General features: G+C 47.8%; 1 protein-coding gene across 2 annotated transcripts; it reads right to left on the reverse strand.

The window, feature by feature from the left end:
- Positions 1-1,018: 1,018 nt before the first annotated feature.
- On the reverse strand, positions 1,019-18,684 carry DUSP26 (dual specificity phosphatase 26). 2 transcript variants are annotated; one of them, XM_025395117.1, is made up of 5 exons: positions 18,662-18,684; positions 9,041-9,147; positions 6,654-6,950; positions 3,225-3,439; positions 1,019-1,902 (listed from the first exon to the last, which is right to left on the reverse strand). In XM_025395117.1, the coding sequence occupies exons 1-5, from the start codon at positions 18,665-18,667 to the stop codon at positions 1,703-1,705; spliced, it is 825 nt and encodes a 274-aa protein (XP_025250902.1). In that variant the 5' UTR covers positions 18,668-18,684; the 3' UTR covers positions 1,019-1,702. The 2 variants fall into 2 exon arrangements, with proteins under 2 accessions (XP_025250902.1, XP_025250903.1); XM_025395118.1 differs by lacking the exon at positions 18,662-18,684 and having other exon boundaries at positions 6,654-6,947; positions 9,041-9,486.
- Positions 18,685-19,951: the final 1,267 nt, after the last annotated feature.

Raw genomic sequence — 19,951 nt, forward strand, 5'->3', positions numbered from 1 at the left:
GCCTCCAAAAGTGCTGGGATTACACGTATGAGCCACCACACCCAGCCTCTTTTCTTTTCCTTTTCTTTTCTTTCTTTTCATTTCTTTTCGAGACATGGCCTTGGTCTGTTGCCCAGGCTGGAATGCCATGATGCCATCACAGCTACTGTAGGCTCAACCTCCTGGGCTCAAGCCATCCTCCCAAGTCAGCCTCGTAAGTAGCTGGGACTACAGGCATGCTCTACCCCACCTGGCTAATTTTTAATTTTTATAGAGATAGGGTCTTGCCATGTTTCCCAGGCTGATCTCAAACTCTTGGGCTGAAACAATTGGCCCGCCTCGGTTTCCCAAAGTGCTAGAATTATAGGCATGAACCACCATGCCTGGTGGTGTTATATTTCTTAACACCAAGGTATGTGAATAGAGACCAATTTTTTTTTTTTTTTTTTTTGAGATGGAGTCTCGCTCCCACCACGCAGGCTGTAGTGTAGTGGCGCAACCTCGACTCGCTGCAACCTCCACCTCTGGGGTTCAAGCCATTCTCCTTCCTCAGCCTCCTGGCTGGGATTACAGGTGTGCGCCACCATGCCCGGCTAGTTTTTGTAGTTTTAGTAGAGATGGGGTTTCGCCATGTTGGCCAGGGTGGTCTTGAACTCCTGACCTCAGGTGATCCACCCGCCTCAGCCTTCCGAAGTGTTAGGATTACAGGCGTGAGCCCCTACTCCCGGCCTAGAGACCTCTTCTAAACTCCGAAGGCACAGGGTGTGCCCTCTGAACAGCAACAGAGTTTGTTGCAAACCTGAAATTTCTGGTCCTTTGCTGCCCCTTTGTGGACTAGCTGGAAACAACAGCCCAAGATATCGCTGTAGGAGCATGAAATTGGACTTGGGAGAAAGGGCATGAGAAGAACTGGCAGAGGTTTGAAGGCTGGTGGAGGATACGAGGGAGTCAGGAACTGTCCTTTTCTCCAGCAAGGCTGGGGTTCCCAGGAGAGAGGCCTAGAACTCTTTCAAACTGTTAATGACTTCAAGAAACTCTCTTCTTTTTCATGATCTTTATTTTTCCTCGAGACACTTGGATCCAGTAAGCGAGTGACCATCTCAAGACTGCCAGCCATGCACCTCTGTACATTTTTGGCCCCAAGCAGCAGCCGTGGGCCTAGTGCCAACCCTCACACGCTAGCTACCTCCTCCTGTGCTTGTAGTGGAAAGTCTGTGGGGTTCTCTCTCTGGTTCTGCAAGCTTTTGACACTATCTCTTTGCTGTCTGTCTCTATGCTAGGGGTTTCACACAACTCTACACCATTGCATTCATGCCTGCTGCATCCCTGACTTTCTGCACAAGTGCAGGGCAGAGATGGCCCTTTTGTTTTGGTGAGGGAGAGAGGGGAACACTTGGGCACAAAGAGGGGAAGGGACTGTGAATCCCGGGGAGCACCCTGGCCAGATCCCAGCGGTGTTTGAATCCCAGGACCATGTTTCATCTACAGCCTAGCTGCCTCCTTCCCTGGTCAACCCTTCCTGGGTGCCCATCCACCACACTAACCAACCTCACTCCCCGTCCCCTCCCACAAAGAGTGACAGTGGCCTGGGACTCGGCCTCTCCTGACCCCAGGGGAGGATGGGTGATCTGGGCCTCCTGCTACCCGCCACCTGGGCCTCCTATCTCCAGCTGGGAGCCAGGGACCCACCCACAGGCCTGGCCTGACCTCTCTCCCCCTCCCCTCATGCTTCTAGACCCTGCCGCAGCCTGCGGTCCAGGGCCAGGAGCTGCCTCAGGAAGCCCCGGTTGGGGATGATGCCTCGGTGGTCTTTGACTTTCTTGATGGCCTCCACAAGGGTGAGGTGGTGGTACAGCATGAGGTAGGCCAGTACCAGGGTGGCAGATCGGCTCACGCCCACGGCACAATGCACCAGGATCTTCCCTGAGAGGAGAGACACAGAGAGAGAGCTTCGAGACTGCTTGTGGCAGCTTGGAGGAGGCTGGGGAAAGGGTGACATGGGGTTGGGCACAGTGGCTCACGCCGGTAATTCCAGCACGTTGGGAGGCCGAAGGGGGCAGATCGCCTGAGGTCAGGAGTTTGAGACCGGCCTGGCCAACATGGTGAAACCCCGTCTCTAATAAAAATATAAAAATCAGCTGGGCGTGGTGGCACATGCCTGTAATCCCAACTACTCAGGAGGCTGAGGCAGCAGAATCGCTTGAACGCAGGAGGCAGAGGCTGCAGTGAACCAAGATCGTGTCATTGCACTCCAGCCCAGGCAACAAAAGCGAAACTCCAGCTCAAAAAATATGGACAGGGAAAAGGAAGACAGGTAAGTACAGGTGCGTGAAGACAGGAATGGGTGCAGATGAGTGGATGTTACGAATGCAGATCCCTGGCAAAAGGGGAGAGGCCTGGACAGAATGAGAGAAAGGTGACATGCAGTGGCTCAGTGTCCATAAACCTGAAAGGGGTCAAAGGTGGAGACCCACCACTGATGTAAGAGCCAGCTTTGCATAGAGTAGCGTGAATGAATCAATTGAAAACACTGTCGTTACCAGCCCCTTCCTCTATCTCCCCACCATTCTAGCTTGTTATTCTCAACCATTGAATATATGTATGTATTTAGAGACAGGGTCTTGCTCTGCCTCTCAGGCTGAGTGTAGTGGCACAATCATAGCTCACTACAACCTCTAATTCCTGGGCTCAAGAAATCCTCCTGCTGGCTGGGTGCAGTGGCTCACGCCTGTAATTCTAGCACTTTGGGAGGCCGAGGCGGGTGGATCACCTGAGGTCAGGAGTTCGAGACCAGCCTGGCACACATGGTGAAACCACGTCTCTATTAAAAATGCAAAATTAGCTGGATGTGGTGGCACGCCCCTGTAATCTCAGCTACTCGGGAGGCTGAAGCAGGAGAATCACTTGAACCCGGGAGGTGGAGGTTGCAGTAAGCCGAGATCACGTCACTGCACTCCAGCCTGGGCGACAGAGCAAGACTCCATCTCGAAAAAACAAAAAAGAAAACACCGATCACATATAATCATGCCACCCAGGTATAACTTGACACTCTTAACATTTTTGATAATTTCCTTCTTGTCTTTTTCTGTATTGCTTTAAAAAAATGGTTGAGATATTTTTTTCTTTCTTAACAAGATCCTAAGCGTTTTGTGATGTCACTAAAATCTCACTCCACTCTCAGACCCTTGGACTTCCCCAAATTCCAGGTACCCTGTTCTTTCCTGCTCCTGGCATTCCCCTCCTACCTCCTGGCTGGCTCAGTGCCCGGTGGATGAAGTCAGCCGCTGTCTGGAAGTGGATGCTCATGTCAAAGGCTGGCGAGTCGTGGGCCTCAACACCCAGGTAGCGGATGCCCAGCCCCTCATAGGCTTCGGGCGTGCCTCGCCACCGGCTGTGTGAGGCATTGAGGACGTGCGTAATGCCCAGGCGGCGAAGCTCCCGGCGGTTGCTAGCCATATCCCTGCATTGAGTAGAGGTTAAAGGAAGAGTAGGAAAGACAGGTTGTTGGGGAAGAGTCCCTTGAGTACACCCTGTTCATTTCCTGAATCCTATTGTTGATTCTTTTTTGTTTGTTTGTTTGAGATGGAGTCTCATTCTGCTTCCTAGGCTATAGTGTTCACTGCCGCCTCCATCTCCTGGGTTCAAATGATTCTCCTGCCTCAGCCTCTCGGGTAGCTGGGATTACAGGCACATGCCACTACATCCAGATACTTTTTGTATCTTTGGTAGAGATCGGGTTTTACCATGTTGGCCAGGCTGGTCTTGAACTCCTTGAGTTCAAGGAGTTGAACCTCAAGTCATCCTCCCACCTCAGCCTTCCAAAGTGCTGGGATGACAGGCGTGAGCCATCATGCTTGGCCTCCTGGATCCTACTATTGGCCTAAGCACACTATTTTACTTACTAGTGACCCAGAAGGGAGGAATCAAGATGGGCAATGACTTGGAGTCTTGTCTTGTGAGCCGTGGTTGAAGGTATAGGGGATATTTTGCTTGGAGAAGAGAAGACTAAGGGGATGGGGTAAAAATAGCCATAATAGAACTGAAAGTGTGTTTTCTGGAATTGGGATTGTCTTGGATCTGTAGGGTTCTCAAGGCGAGAATCAGGATCAAGGAATTAAAGCCCCAGGGAAGCAGATTTCATTTTTTTGAGGGGGAGAGGGGGGACAGAGTCTTGCTACGTCTCCCAGACTGAAGTGCAATGGTGCAATCTCGGCTCACTGCAACCTCTGCCTCCCAGGTTCAAACAAATCTCCTGCCTCAGCCTACTGAGTAGCTGGGATTACAGGTGCCCACCACCATGCCCAGCTAATTTTTGTATTTTTAGTAGAGATGGGATTTCACCATGTTGGCCAGGCTGGTCTCGAACTCCTGACCTCATGATCCACCCACCCAGGCCTCCCAAAGTGCTGGGATTGTAGGCATGAGCCACTGCGCCTGGCCAGCTGATTTCAATTTCATACAAGGAAGTACATTTTAATGGTGGAGTCTAGCTCAGGAAAGGGTGGAGCACCTCGAGAGAGAGTGGTTTTCCTGTCCCTGGGGTATTCAGGCAGAAAGAGGAGATGGCCGTGCAGCCATGGATGCTGCAGAGGGGAAATGAATGTCAGGCAGATTGCTCTGCTCATTTCATCGGTCCTGCTCACCCTGAGATAGTTTGGTTCTGACATCCATTCCACACGTAACTCCCCTGTGTCTCTACTCTTGTTGACACCCAGAACCCTCTTGTGTATTTGCCAGATATTCCAAGGCTCACATTTACCTTTTTTTTTTTTTTTTTTTTTTTTTTTTTTTTTTTTGAGATAGTGTCTTGCTCTGTCACCTAGGCTGGAGTGCTGGAGTGCAGTGGCACAATCTCGGCTCACTGCCACCTCTGCCTCCCGGGTTCAAGCAATTCTCTGCCTCAGCCTCCCAAGTAGCTGGGATTAGAGGCGCCCACCACCACGCCAGGCTAATATTTGTATTTTTAGTAGAGACGGGGTTTTGCTATTTTGGCCAGACTGCTCTTGAACTCCTGACCTCGTGATCCACCCGCCTCAGTATCCCAAAGTGCTGGGATTACAGATGTGAGCCACCACGCCTGGCCACATTTACCCTGTTTTATGACGTTGCCTTCAGGTGTTCATCTGGCCCAGACCCCTCAGCTTGGTGGCAGATGCCCCTGGGCACCACAGTCATATCTCAGGGCGAATGTCCTGTCCAGGGCAAACTCCTTAAGCAGTAAGCGCACTGAACTTGAGCCTCCAAGTCCTGGCTCTGCTACTTACAATCCGTGTGACCTTGGGCCAGTCACAACTTTTCTGAGCTTCAGTCTCCTCATCTGTAACCCAGGGATAGTGATACCTACCTCACAGGGCTGTTGTGAAGATTAAGAGAGATAATGAGTGTGAAAAAAGTCCTTGTAGGCCAGGCACGGTGGCTCATGCTTGTAATCCCAGCACTTTGGGAGGCCGAAGCCGGTGGATCGCTTGAGGCCAGGAGTCCAAAATCAGCCTGGCCAACATGGCTAAACCCCGTCTCTACTGAAAATACAAAAATCAGCTGGGTTTTGTTGTGGGCACCAATAATCCCAGCTACTTGGGAGGCAGAGGCAGGAGAATGAACCCGGGAGGCGGAGTTTGTCGTGAGCTGAGATTGGGCCACTGTACTACATTCTGGGCAACAGAGTGAGACCCTGTCTCAAAAACAACAGCAATGCTGGGCACAGTGGCTCACACCTGTAATCCTAGCACTTCGAAGACCGAGATAGGTGGATTGCCTGAGCTCAGGAGCTCAAGACCAGCCTGGGCCTGTCTCTACTAAAATACAAACAAATAATTAGCTGGGCAACATGGCATATGCCTGTAGTCCCAGCTACTCTGGAGGCTGAGGCAGGAGAATCGCTTGAACCCGGGAGGGGGAGGTTGCAGTGAGCCGAGATCACGCCACTGCACTCCAGCCTGGGCGACAGAGTGACACTAAAAAAAAAAAAAAAAAAAAGAAACCAAAACAAACCAAAGAAGCAAAACAAAAACAAAAACAAAATCCTTATATAACTTTGAGAGAGAGAAGTGAGGATGGCTCTTCCTTTGATGTTTTTCCCTGCTAGCCCTCAAATTGCAGAATCTCTGTAGGCACTGCCGCTTTGCTTGGTCTCAAGAGAAACCCCTGCAGCTTCCTACCTACTGCTCCTGGCTTCCAGTGACTACCTTTTCCCAGAGACATTGCACAATAGATGGAAGGTCAGAGAAGTCATCTATTGTGCCTGGTATGTAGCGCTGGCACATAATAATAAATATGTGATACATGAATGATACTATTACTGGAACAGAGTCTTTCTGTCCAGAGTTGGGTATTTTTATTTTATTTATTTTATTTTAAAATAATAAGTAGAGATGGAGTCTGGCTTTGTTGCTGAGGCTGGTCTAGAACTCCTGTACTCTAGATACTCCTGCTTCAGCCTCTCAAAGTGCTGGGATTACAGGCAAGAGACACTGTGGCCAGAGTTGGGCATTTCAATAATCCTGACCAAACTCTCCCAAACCTGCAGACTCTACCCTCGGCCCATGTGCCCTATCCCCTCAATCTTCAACCAGGAACCAATGACAACACTCCATGCCTGTCTGCCACCCTTCTCCTTTCTTACACACACAAACACACACACGCTTTGCCGTGGGCCCAGTCTGCCCGATACATACTGGTCTCCGAGATAGAGGCCTGGCCAGACCTCGTCGGCATGGTTACAGGCTGTCTTGCCTGTGTAGAGGAGCCGCTCCAACTCAAAGACATTGAGGAAAGGATGTTGAACGGTTGGCATCTCCTCCAGGGTCCCTCGAGTTCGAACAGGAGACCTTGAGCTACTCCGGGAGAAGCGGGCCATAAAAGTCATGGAAGCCCAAAGCCAGTTACCAGGGCACATCTTAGAGGTGGCAGAAACCGTGGCAGCTGCAGGAGTGGCTGCGGTGATGATGGGTTCTGTCGCCAGGTAGCTGCTGCTGGAAGAGGAAGGGGTGTGAGACACACTTGAGTGAGTCCAGAGCAGCTTCTTCCCTTCCCTGGGCTGGTCCTTCGGGAGAAGATTCTAGAGGGAGAGAAGGTAAAGCCTGGCTCTGGCGGGAGCCTTCAGGGGTGGCTTTTCCTTCAAGCTGCAGCAGCTCCTTTTGCTCAGCTCTTTGGCTCTGCCACACAACGAGGTGGGAGAGTCACATGTCCTTGTTTACGGGGAGAGGGAGCTGCCCAGCTGCTGGGTTTCTGCTCTGTCACCCCACCCCCACTGCCAGCACGCGTGCACACACACACACACACACGCACACACACTTGGCACTTGGGTGGCTGTCCCCACTGCTGGGGATCTTGCCAACTGGAATCTGGGTCTCATCTGCCCGGGGCTATAGGCAGAGAGCCTAGGGAGCTGGGATGGGGTTGGGGGTACCTTTAGACTCATCCAGAGACAATTAGCAGGGAGACAACAGCAGCTGAGGCCACGACACATGTCAGGCCTGCCACCTCTGTGCCAGAGAGTTAGACTTTAACCCCTTCATGACCTGCCACTGCCTCAGAGATAAACCTGCTATGGGAAGGGTGTGGTGGGCGGGGGATGGGGTGAGTGGAGAATAGCAATAAAGAGGAAGAGTAAGTTTGGGAAAAAAATACTTGCTGAATGCACGAGCTTATGGAAGAAGGCACCAATCTATGTGCACAACAGGCAAACTCCCCTCCTTGGATCAGCATTAAGAAATTACTGATCAGATCTCAGCTCTAATGTGAGAATTTCTGAATAGAAGCAGGGTTGGAGTGTTTTGTCTGTGTGTGTCTTGAGGGGAGGGGGACAGAGGTGGATGGTGGCGGAACTGACGCAGGGTTGAAGTGTTTTGTCTGTGTGTGTCTTGAGGGGAGGGGGACAGAGGTGGATGGTGGGGGGCTAGAAAGCAGGAAGGAAAGGGAAAAATGAAGGATCCTGCCAGGCCCAGGGGCTCAGAGGCTTAGAATTACCAAGTGTATGGCTGTTGGAGTCAAGTGACTCTACAAAACACATGAGGTCAATAACCAGGGGCTTAGCAGGTGTGTCTCAGATGACCTGTTGAGCTGCAGAGCTGGGAAGGACCAGTGTTTGAGGCTTGCCCTGGGACCTTCAGGCAGCGAGGCAACAATGGCAAGACCCCTCCCGTCCCATCCTCTCACACCTGTGGTCCTGCCTGTTTGAAAGCAGGAGGTCCTGGAGCCTGCAGAATCCCCTCCCACTCCCTTCCCGGCCTCCTGCCAGGGGAACTTCAACTCTATGACCAGCAGTGAGAGGCCATCTTTGTCCCTGCCCACGCTCTGTCCCCATCTCACACCCCTAGCCAGGGCCCAGCTCTCCCTTGCCCCAGTGCCAAGAGAAACCAAGCACTTAGAGGGCATTAGAAGAGGGGTTTTAGGACCAGGATTGGTGAGGGAAGATTGGATCTTAGGGTGTTTAGGGAGAGAGAGAGTTTTCAATGGCTGGGTCCAGAAGGAGCACAGAAATATAGCACTACAGCCATCACCATCACCATCATCCCCACCACCATCACTATCATCCCTACCACCATCACCACCATCACTATCACCATCACCATCATCATCTTCTACCTTTGCACTCAGGCCTAACGATCCCATTAATTTATTACAATACAACCTTTCCTCTTAGAGAGTCTGCTGTCTACGAGATGATGAATGGGATGGGGGAAGCGCGAAGGAGCCCAGGTCTAAGAAGGAGCTCCGTGGGGCTGTTTTTCCCGGGGAGGGGGTGCAGAAGCCCCTTTCTGTCCCAGGATACAGCCCTGGGCATTCTCCAATCTCATCCGTCGGCTCCAGGTGGCCCGCCGCGCCCTCCCTCCGCCTGCGGTCGCCTTTGTAACAGGTCCATGGCTGTCGCCCCAGTCCTCGCCAACCAGGCAGCCCGGCCCCGCGCGCGAAGGGAGGTCGCCCGGGAGAGCGCGGCTGGCTCGCTGGGCTCGGGTGCCTGCTTCCCGGTCCCCTCCCTCTCCCGTCTCCCCTAGCTGGGCGCCTCTCTCCGGCCTGGGGAGCCAGCTGGAAAGGCGAAAGCCCACCGTAGCCCCTCTACCTCTTTGCAAGCGTTGCGCTGGGCCTCAGTCCGAAAGGCGGATCGCCGGCGCAGACAGCGCCACGGCCATGACGCTCCCGCTGCTGTCGCCGCCGCCGCCGCTGTTTCTGCCCAAGACAGGTTGACAGATTAGCAGCTATTTTTAAGCCATGACACGCACGTCGAAGCAGGGTTCAAATCAGCGTGTGCACTGGTGACATACAGGGACTCGGTCTCACATTCAGTAGCCCGAGTCGCCGGCCTCGTGGGCTCCCCAGCAACCCCCTAGGAGCCGGCGCTCCTTACAGACCAGACACGGCCCCGCCGAGCCCCAGCAGCACCCCCTGGAATGCATGCGTGTGTTTTCAGAGCTGCACCAATTACAAAGCGTTTTGCCTAAAGATTACATTATAAGTCATCCCAGGCAGTGTCTTAAACACACACACTCCTCTCAGACAGAATTAACTAATTACATAGACATGATTCTGTGCACTGGCTTATACATGCCTCGGTCTCAAGAAACCGTGTCATAAAGAACAACGGTCCGTAGCCCCCATTAGCCTTCATTATATGCCATGTACTTCATGTAGCTTAAGACATTTTATCCTCCCCACAAATCTATGAGGGAGGCATGATTACTGTGGTCCTAATTTTAGGGAGGAGGCGACCTAGGCACAGAGAGGCTAAGTACTCTGCCCAGGTCACACAGCTCGTTACTGGCAGAGCTGAGCTTGTTCAAACAATGGCAACCTGGATTTGCAGTCTATGTCCTTAACCACTCTCTAAACCAGTGCCTCCCACAAAATGGAGAAGGCACCATGGATTTCCTTCATTCAGGAAGCCATTTCCACCAGCTCAGTTCATAGTGAACGTCACTTTCCCCAGACTCTCAAAACATTCATCTTCATATTAATTTCTTTCTTTTTTGAGATGCAGTCCCACTCTGTCGCCCAGGCTGGAGTGCAGTGGTGCAATCTTGGCTCACTGCAACCCCACCTCCCAGGTTCAAGCCATTCTCCTGCCTCAGCTTCCCAAGTAGCTGGGATTACAGGTGCCTGCCTTCATGCCCCGCTAATTTTTTGTACATATGTTTTGTTTGTTTATTTCTTAGTGGAGACGGGATTTCACCATGTTGACCAGGCTGATCTTGAACTCCTGACCTCAAGTGATAAGCCCACCTTCTCCTCCCAAAGTGGCTCATTACAGGCATGAGCCACTGTGCCCAGCCATCTTCATATTGATTTCTCATGTGCTGCCTTCTAGTGACATATTCACTTGATCTGCATTTTTATTCTAAGGACCAAGATTGTAAGCACTTTGAAGGCAGGGACTGTGCTACCTTCCCCAGTGCCTACCTCATTGTGTGAGAGGGAAGTGGGGAGATGATAAATGTTAGCAGATGATGCTGTTGAGAACTAGGCTGGCTTGAACTCTGGCTGTCTCCTAGAAGAAAGGCAGGAAGTAGATTGGCTCAGACTGAAGCTGACAGTGTCAGCTATATCTGAAACCAGGACTGACTCCATTCCCAGCAGTGGTGGCAGATCAGGTTTCAATCTCTGGATTAGAGAAAGTAGTGGCCAATGTGACAAACCCCGGGTTCCATGACAGGCTGCCATCCAAGTTTAACGTACCTCCTAGCCTTTTTTTTTTTTTCTCTAGAGAAACAAACTTAATTCTTTTCACTTTTCCTTGTCCTTTGTGGTACAGCAGTTTAAATAAGAAATGAAATCCTTTAATTTAAAACAGAGGCAGGGCATGGTGGCTCATGCCTGTAATCCCAGCACTTTGAGAGGCCAGGGCTGGCAGATCACCTGAGGTCAGGAGTTCAAGACCAGCCTGGCCAACATGGTGAAACCCCGTCTCCACTAAAAAACAAAAATTAGCTGGGCGTGGTGGCAGGCGCCTGTAGTCCCAGCTATTTGGGAAGCTGAGGTGGGAGAATCGCTTGAACCTGGGAGGTGGAGGTTGTAATGAGCTGAGATCATGCCACTACACTCTAGCCTGAGCAACAGAGCAAGACTCCATCTCAGCAAACAAACAAACAAAAGCAAATACAAACAAATAATCAGACAAACAAAAAACCCCAAGGAATTGACCTGATAAATTTGAGATTTTAATTTGTGCATCCAGGAAAACCTAGTTAAAACATTTTCACAAAAGGAATTGTGAAAGAGCACTTATAAGATCAATGTCATTTTTTTTGTTTGTTTGTTTGAGACGGAGTTTCCCTCTTTTTGCCCAGGCTGGAGTGCAATGGCGCGATGTCAGCTCACCGCAACCTCCGCCTCTCAGGTTCAAGAGATTCTCCTGCCTCAGCCTTTCGAGTAGCTGGGATTACAGGCATGCGCCACCATGACTGGCTAATTTTGTATTTTTTAGTAGAGACAGGGTTTCTCCATTTTGGCCAGGCTGGTCTCGAACTCCCAACCTCAGGTGAAAATCAATGTCATTTTAAGTGAAAAGTCTTCAAGATTGGTAGGTTGAGAGGATGTTGTAGGTAAAGCTGATCTCAATCTTTGACAAGACTTCTGTTTCAACCCTGCATTGAACTTTTTTCAAGAAGCTGGGAAAATATGGTTTAAAGTACACCACAGACAATGTGCACAGCTGTTTATGGGTAACTATAGAAATTGTCCATGGGCTGGGTGTGGTGGCTCACGCCTGTAATCCCAGCACTTTGGGAGGCTGAGGCAGATGGATCACGAGGTCGGGAGATCGAGATCATCCTGGCTAAAATGGTGAAACTCCGTCTCTACTAAAAATACAAAAAAAATTAGCCAGGCTTGGTGGCAGGTACCTGTAGTCCCAGCTACTCGGGAGGCTGAGGCAGAAGAATGGCATGAACCCGGGAGATGGTGCTTGCAGTGAGCTGAGGTGCGCCACTGCACTCCAGCCTGGGCAACAGAGTGAGACTCCGTCTCAAAAAACAAAAACAAACAAACAAAAAAAAACAAAGAAAAGAAAGAAATTGCCTATGGACTGACATATCCATGAGGATCATTTTCATGAGTTGATCTATAGCCCACTTGATTTCTTTTCTTTTCTTTCTCTTTTTTTTTTGGAGGCAGGGTCTCAGGCTGGAGTGCAGTGGTACAATCATAGCTCACTGCAGCCTCAACCTCCTGGGCTTAAATAATCGTCTTTTAAATGATCCTCTTGCCTCAACCTCCTAAGTAGCTGGGACTATACAGGTGCCTGCCACAATGCCTGGCATTTTTTTTTTTTCTTTTTTTCTTAGGCAGAGTCTTGCTCTGTCTCCTAGGCTGGAGTGCAGTGGTGCGATCTTGGCTCGCTGCAACCTCTGCCTCCCCAGTTCAAGCAATTCTTGTGTGTCAGTCTCCTGAGTAGCTGGGATAGCAAGTGTATGCCACCACACCTGGCTAATTTTTGTATTTTTTGTAGAGATGGGGTTTCACCATGTTGGCCAGGCTGGTCTCAAGCTCCTGACCTCAGGTGGTTTGCCCGCCTCAGCCTCCCAAAGTGCTGGAATTATAGGCCAGAGCCACCATACCTTGCCAATCAGCTCATTTAATCTCACCCATGTATTAAATTTGTGTCATCATTCTGATTGAATACCTGGAGAGACTGACATTTGGTCATATTAGTTAACTCATCCACATCTAGTGTGTGGCAGGACATAGGTTCAAACCCAGGGCTATCTTATCTGAAGCTTCATTGTTTCAAGACTAGGCTGGAGAATCATTTCCTCTGTAAAGCCTTTTTGGATTCACTCTTTTTTTTTTCGAGACTGAGTCTTGCTCTGTTGCCCAGGCTGGAGTGCAGTGGCACAGTTTCGGCTCACTGCAACCTCTGCCTCCTGGGTTCAAGCAATTCTCCTGCCTCATGCTCCCAAGCAGCTGGAATTATAGGCATGCACTACCACGCCCAGCTAATTTTTTGGATTTTTAGTAGAGGCGGGGTTTCACCATGTTGACCAGGTTGGTCTCGAGCTCCTGACCTCGTGATCCACTTGCCTCAGCCTCCCAAAGTGCTGGGATTATAGGTGTAAGCCGCTGCGCCCAGCCTGCATCCACTCTTTTTTTTTTTTTTTGGAGACCAAGTCTCGCTCTGTCACTGCAACCTCTGCTTCCCCAGTTCAAGCAAGAGTGGCTCAATCTCAGCACACTGCAACCTCCACCTCTCGGGTTCAAGCAATTCTCCTGCATCAGCCTCCCAAGTAGCTGGGACACAAGAGTGTGCCGCCACGCCTGGCTAAATTTTGTATTTTTAATAGAGACAGGGTTTCGCCATCTTGGCCAAGCTGGTCTCAAACTCCTGATCTCAAGTGATCTGCCCGCCTTGGCCTCCCAAAGTGCTGGGATTACAGGCATGAGCCACTGTGGCCAGCCTGGATCCACTCTTATTTGTCCATTTCCTTCTTTGTGCTCATATACACTTCCATCAAAGGACCTATGAGCTATATTTGTCTCACTTATTTATATACTTACTTAAATTCATATTGCCCATACTAGAAGCACGAATGGATACACTATGCTGGGGTGAACAGATTACAGATGGAAAAATAAGGCTATGGAAAGATAAAGATAGGGCCAGGTACTGTAGCTCGTGTGCCTGTAATCCCAACACTTTGGCGGACCGAGGTGGGAGGATTTCATGAAGCCAGGAGTTTGAGACCAGCCTAGGGAACATAGTGAGATGGTGTCTCTACAAAAAATAAAGAATTAGCTGGCCATGGTGGCACACACCTGTAGTCCTAGCTACTTGGGAGGGTAAGGTGGGAGGATCACTGGAGCCCAGGAGTTTGAGGCTGCCATGAGTCATGATTGTGCCACTGCACTCCAGCCTGGGTGACTCAAAAAAAAGATAAAAATAGATTTCAAAATAGTCTTGAAAGAAGTGATTAAATAAATATACAGACAGGGAGGCGTTCAAAAATAGAATGCGGAAAAAAAAAAAAAACAAAAACAAGAATGACCATCAATATATGGCATACACTAAAGGTCAATTCTAACTTCTACCATTTAATTATGGGTTGGACTTTATATACATTAGCAAATTCAATCCCATAAATAGATTTAATTAATTCAATTTTACAGTTGAGGAAACAGGTTTAAAGCGCTGGTGGTAAATCCACTCTGAGGTCAGAGAGCTAATGAGTGGAATTTGAGCTTGGATTTCAACCTAGAACTATTTTAAACCAAAGCCTGTGCCTCAAACCACTGTAGTAGACTTGAAGAAAATAGAAAGGTAGTTGTTAAAATGTATTAAGCCCTGCTGTGTGCCAGGCATTTAACAGAAATGGCATGAATCATTCTCAAGTGACTCTCCTGGCTTTGTCCCTTCCGGGATGTGGCTCCCTGTGGCAGGATCTGTGAAGTGCGGTGCGCACAAAAGGTTGGGACCCGCCGGGCGCGGTGGCTCACGCCTGTAATCCCAGCACTTTGGGAGGCTGAGACGGGCGGATCGCGAGGTCAGGAGATCGAGACCATCCTGGCTAACACAGTGAAATCCTGTCTCTACTAAAAATACAAAAAATTAGCCGTGCATGGTGGCGCGCGCCTGTAGTCCCAGCTACTCGGGAGGCTGAAGCAGGAGAATAGCATGAACCCAGCAGGCGGAGCTTGCAGTGAGCCGAGATTGTGCCACTGCACTCCAGCCTGGGTGACAGAGCAAGACTCCTCTCAAAAAAAAAAAAAGAAAAAAGAAAATAAAGGTTGGGACCAGCAGCCTCTTCAATCTCTGGAGAAGCTCCCTGCTGCTCTGTAATCCTTCCTCCTAAGTAGAGGATAGCGCTTCCCCCCAACCACACCCCAGGTACCGCCATATCCATCCCTCCTGGGCTGGCTCACCCTGAAATCTGCTGGTGGGTGAAACAGCACTTTCACCTAATGCTTCAGATAGCAGAGGACCGACCGCTGTGACTTTATCTGGCGATGGGCTAAATAAGGTGAGGGGAGGAGGGGCACAGAATGTTCTTCAAGGGTGCCCATTTTCATGTTATTTTTCTAAATCAGCATCTTCCCAGTCCCAAACCTTCTTCAGCTTTTTATTGTTGCCTGTTTAACTCCTGCTTTCCTCCACGTCTTTGCGTGTGCTTTGTGTCAGTTCTTTCAGGCACCAAGCGGGTATTAGTGGGGCTCTTGCTGGCTCTGAATTGGGGAGACAGGCACGCTGGTCTTTTGTGTAGAGTGAGAATCTGGTTTTGCTTCAACTCCACTTCTGTCCTTCACCTTCCCACCAATGCATTCCGCTCCCTTTTCCTGCCGATTTACCTGGGGGTGAAACCATTTTAACACTGTTAATATTAAATATTAGTTTTCTTCTAAGGACCGCACACTGTTGCAAGGAGCAGAAATTCTTTCCATTAGCATAACTTTGTAAGGGAGACTAGTACTCCTCTAGTGGTAATAAAGTTGAATTATTATTTGTGAAACAGGTGTAAAACGAATATACAGTAAATCTCAGTATTACAACAACAGCAACAACAAGGAGATAGAAAAAAAAAATGCCTAAATACACATCTTGAGAAAGACTGAAAAGAAGTATGTCAAATATTAAAAGAGGTAAACTCTAGCCAGAATAGGATTTCAGATAATTTTGTTTGTTTTCGGATAGGGACTTGCTGTGTCACCCAGGCTGGAGTGCAGTGGTGCAATCATGGCTCACTGCAGCCTCAACCTCCTGGGCTCAAAGAGTCCTCTTGCCTCAGCCTCCCAAATAGTTGGGATTATAGGGAGGTGCCACCACACCCAGTTATTTATTTTTTTGTATAGATGGGGTCTCTCTATGTTGCCCAGGCTGGTCTTGAACTCCTGGGTTGGGTGACCTTCCCACCTTGGCCTCCCAAATTGCTGGGATTATAGGTGGGAGCCACCAAGCTTGGCTAGATTTCAGATAATTTTTTTTTTCTTTTTTGAGACAGGGTCTTACTTTGTCACTCAGGTTGGAATGCAGTGGCATAATCTTGGCTCACTGCAGCCTCAACCTCCCAGGCTCAAGTGATCTTCCTGCCTCAGCCCCCTAAGCAGCTGGGATTACAGGCGCATGCCACCATGCCCAGCTAAATTTCATATTTTTTTGTAGAGATGGGGGTCTTGCCATGTTGCCCAGGCTGGCCTCGAACTTCTGAGCTCAAGGGATCTGCCCACCTTGGCGTTCCAAAGTGCTGGAATTACAGGCATGAGCCACCACACCCCACCTCAGACCGTTTTTAATCTTGTCCTTTAAATTGTCTGTATTTCCCAAATTCTCTGCAATCAGTACATTTTTTTTTTTTTTTGAGATGGAGTCTCGCTCGGTCACCCAGGCTGGAGTGCAGTGGTGCGATTTTGGCTCACTGCAAGCTCCGCCACCCAGGTTCATGCCATTGCCTCCCAAGTAGCTGGGACTATAGGCACCCACCACCATGCCTGGCTAATTTTTTGTGTTTTTAGTAGAGGCAGGGTTTCACTGTGTTAGCCAGGATAGTCTTGATCTCCTGACCTCATGATCCACCTGCCTCAGCCTCCCAAAGTGCTGGGATTACAGACATGAGCCACTGTGCCTGGCCATGAATTAATTTTAAAATGTCAGTTTCATGAAATTAGTTGAGACTTTTTTAGTGGCTTCTTATGTGGCCAATTTTAGTAAATGTTCCATACATGCTTGAAAAGAATATATAATTCCTGTTTTGGGATGCAAATTTCTATCTTTATCTCCCTTCTACATAAGTCTTTATTTTTATTTTTTTTATGTTTTGAGATAGAGTCTCACTCTGTTGCGCAGGCTGGAGTGCAATGGTGTGATCCCGGCTCACTGCCACCTCTGCCTCCCAGTTTCAAGTGATTCTCCTGCCTTAGCCTCCTGAGTAGCTGGGACTATAGGCAGGTACCACCACACCTGGCTAATTTTTGTGGTTTTGGTAGAGATGGGGTTTCATCATGTTGGCCAGGCTGGTCTCAAACTTCTGACCTCAGGTGATCTGCCTGCCTCAGCCTCCCAAAGTCAAAGTGCTGGGATTACAGGCATGAGCCACCTCACCCAGTCCCAGCTGATTGAAATTTACATACCCTCTTCATAGGGGAGAGGGAGGTGGGGGAAATGTGAGCAATTGTGAAGAGTAATAAATAATTTTCAGGGGAAAAAATGGGCCCAAAGAGCAGACAATAGTTTAAAAATGATTAGGTTAATAAACTAAATGGGGCTGGTAAGTTATGGAAAGGTGAGGGATGGAACTGCACTGTGATCAAAGGTTGTCTTATTATGCAGGTAAAATCTCTTAGGTAATCTCTTAAAGCTGCCCTTAGAAGAATAGATGAGAAGTCTGTCTGAGAATGGTGATGACTTTTATTCTTGTTTCTTCTCTCGTCTCTTCTCTTCTGGTTAATCATTCCTGGTTATTTGATGAGATTCTTAGGGAGGGGGTATTAAGACAATTGCATCTTTTTTGGAAGATATTATTCTTATTCAGATAAGAAAATTTCTGAGAGACTCTCCCTGTGCTGGAGGGTGGGTTGGGGGGACAATAAGAGAGGGTTAGGAAGTCCTTTGTTCTGAGGCAGCTTCTGAGGCCTTCTCATTTCCTTTAATTCAAAAGTACTCAGCATGCCAAAGCACCATGCTTTGGGGTATCATTCTCTGAACCCCAATATAAGCATCTCCTCTCTACCTTTTTCTCTCTTTCTCTCTTTCTTTCTTTTTTCTCTCTCTTTTCCTTCCTTCCTTCCTTCCTTCCTTCCTTCCTTCCTTCCTTCCTTCCTTCCTTCCTTCCTTCCTTCCTTCCTTCCTCCATTCTCTCTCTCTCTTTCTCTTTTTGGAGACAGGGTCTCACATTGTCACCCAGGCTGGAGTGCAGTGGTACAATCTTGGCTCACTGCAGCCTTAATCTCCCAGGTTCAAGCGATCCTCTTGCCTCAGTCCCCACAAGTAGCTGGTACTACAGGTGACCAGCTATATATATTTCTTTCTTTCTTTCTTTCTTTTTCAGATTTTATAGAGGCATGGTCTCACTTTGTTGCCTGGGCTGGCCTCAAACTCCTAGACTCAAGCTATCCTCCTGTCCTGGCCTCCCAAAGTATTGGGATTACAGGCATAAGCCACCATGTTCAGCCACCTATTTTTTCTTATATAACTATATCATAATTTTGTTACATAAATATTCAGTGTTTAGAATATTAAAAACTATACAATTGTGGTTGGGCATGGTGGCTTACTCCTGTAATCCCGAGGGAGGCTGAGGCAGGTGGATCACAAGGTCAGGAGATCGAGACCATCCTGGCTAACATGGTGAAACTCCGTCTCTACTAAAAATACAAAAAAATTAGCTGGGCATGGTAGCGGAGAATGGTGTGAACCTGGGAGGCAGAGCTTGCAGTGAGCCGAGATCGAACCACTGCACTCCAGCCTGGGTGACAGAGTGAGACTCCGTCTCAAAAACAAACAAACGAACAAACAAACAAACAAAAAACAATTGTTATTCACAGTTGAATCATGTCATATGCCATGATTTCTTCTCTTGCATAATATTCTGTCTTCCCATCAGTAAATAATTATTTTTTGTTTGTTTGCATAATTTTCAATGAATGTCTCAGTAATTCAGTCCCCATATTCTTTCCCAATTGCTTAAATGTTTTCTTGGTAAATATAGTTGTTTTCTTAATATCATTTTTTTCATTAAGTCCTTTCTGGAGCCTTGTGACTTACCCTCATCTGGACTGGTTGCAGTCTACACTAGTATAAAGCTTGGTCACCCTGGAGATTAGAATCTTTTACTCTCATGCTGGGAATTCTTTTTGCCTCTGAATGTCCTGTTTCCTGGGCCTTCTCTGGTTTTTATTTTTAAGATTTTATTTATCTTTTGGGGTTTCCTGCTTTAGAATAACATTATGCTCAAAAATGCCTAGTATCTCCCTAATCAAGAGATCCTTTGTTTTACTTTTTCAGAGAATAAACCTACAATCTTATGCTGGGGTAGGGCAGGACCAGTTGCCTGACTGGGCAGTGATTAGAGATCTGGGGGTTTAATTTAAACAGATTTGCAGATATGTCTGGGCTTTTAGTCTATCCTTATATGTGCTTCCAGATGTAACAGTGTTGCCAATTCCTGAGCCTTTTGGATATTTCTGTGGTGTAAATCACGTTGATTGTCAATATTCCCCAAGTGACTTTCTTTTTGCTTTTCAGCCTCCAAAATTTTGTTGCTATTAAAAGATTTTTCTGTTCTTTTCATTCTCGTGGAATATATATGTTCACATACATTTATATATGGATACATATATATGGATAATATATGTATATATAGATACTTATATCTCTCTATATAAAATCTACTGTCATTTTTATGAGGTTTCAGGAAGAAACAGAATTAAATGCTTGCTTTTAATATGCTATCTTTAACTGGGAGAGCCAGCTGGTTTTTGAAAACACACAAAAAATGATGGCTATTCTAACTTTTTTCCCACTCAGTATTTATTTAGATTTACCCGCATTTTTAAACAATTCTTTGGCATTTTTATATATATCTTTATACTGTTCATTCCTTGTAGGTTTATTTTTTCTTATTTAGTAGTTCTTTCTGTAAAGGACTATTGTTAGTAAATTCTTAAGTGCTTGAATATCTATAATTTTTAATTTTTTTCTGACTTGTGAATGATATTTTGCTGGTGTGGAAATTTAGGCTCCCAATTATGTTTTTCAGCACATCAAAGATGTTACCTCATTGTCTTCCAGCATTTAGTTTTGCTGATGAGAAATATTTTCTTCTGGGGTTCTTATCATTTCTTTGTTGTAATCTGCCTTCCCTTTATGTTGGCTGTAGAATTTTCTCATTGTCCTTGTAGAACGCTGGCTTCCCAAATATCATCAGGATAACCTTTTAATATCACAAAGCTGAGTTTATTGTTTATCACAGTAAGTGAGAATGCTAACTTTGCAGAGAGCAACTCTGAGAAGGAATTGCAAGATCTGATTTATTGATATTTTGAAGTTTGGTTT

The sequence above is a fragment of the Theropithecus gelada genome, chromosome 8 (assembly GCF_003255815.1).
Source record: "Theropithecus gelada isolate Dixy chromosome 8, Tgel_1.0, whole genome shotgun sequence".
In the NCBI taxonomy this organism is placed as follows: Eukaryota; Metazoa; Chordata; class Mammalia; order Primates; family Cercopithecidae; genus Theropithecus; species Theropithecus gelada.

Excerpts from the sequence above, each read along its gene's own strand:
- DUSP26 (XM_025395117.1), bottom strand. Across the intron at positions 6,951-9,040 it reads AGCGCAACGCTTGCAAAGAG|CAGCAGCTACCTGGCGACAG; the intron begins GTAGAGGGGCTA and ends TTCCTCTTCCAG. Across the intron at positions 1,903-3,224 it reads GGCACTGAGCCAGCCAGGAG|GGAAGATCCTGGTGCATTGT; the intron begins GTAGGAGGGGAA and ends CTCTCCTCTCAG.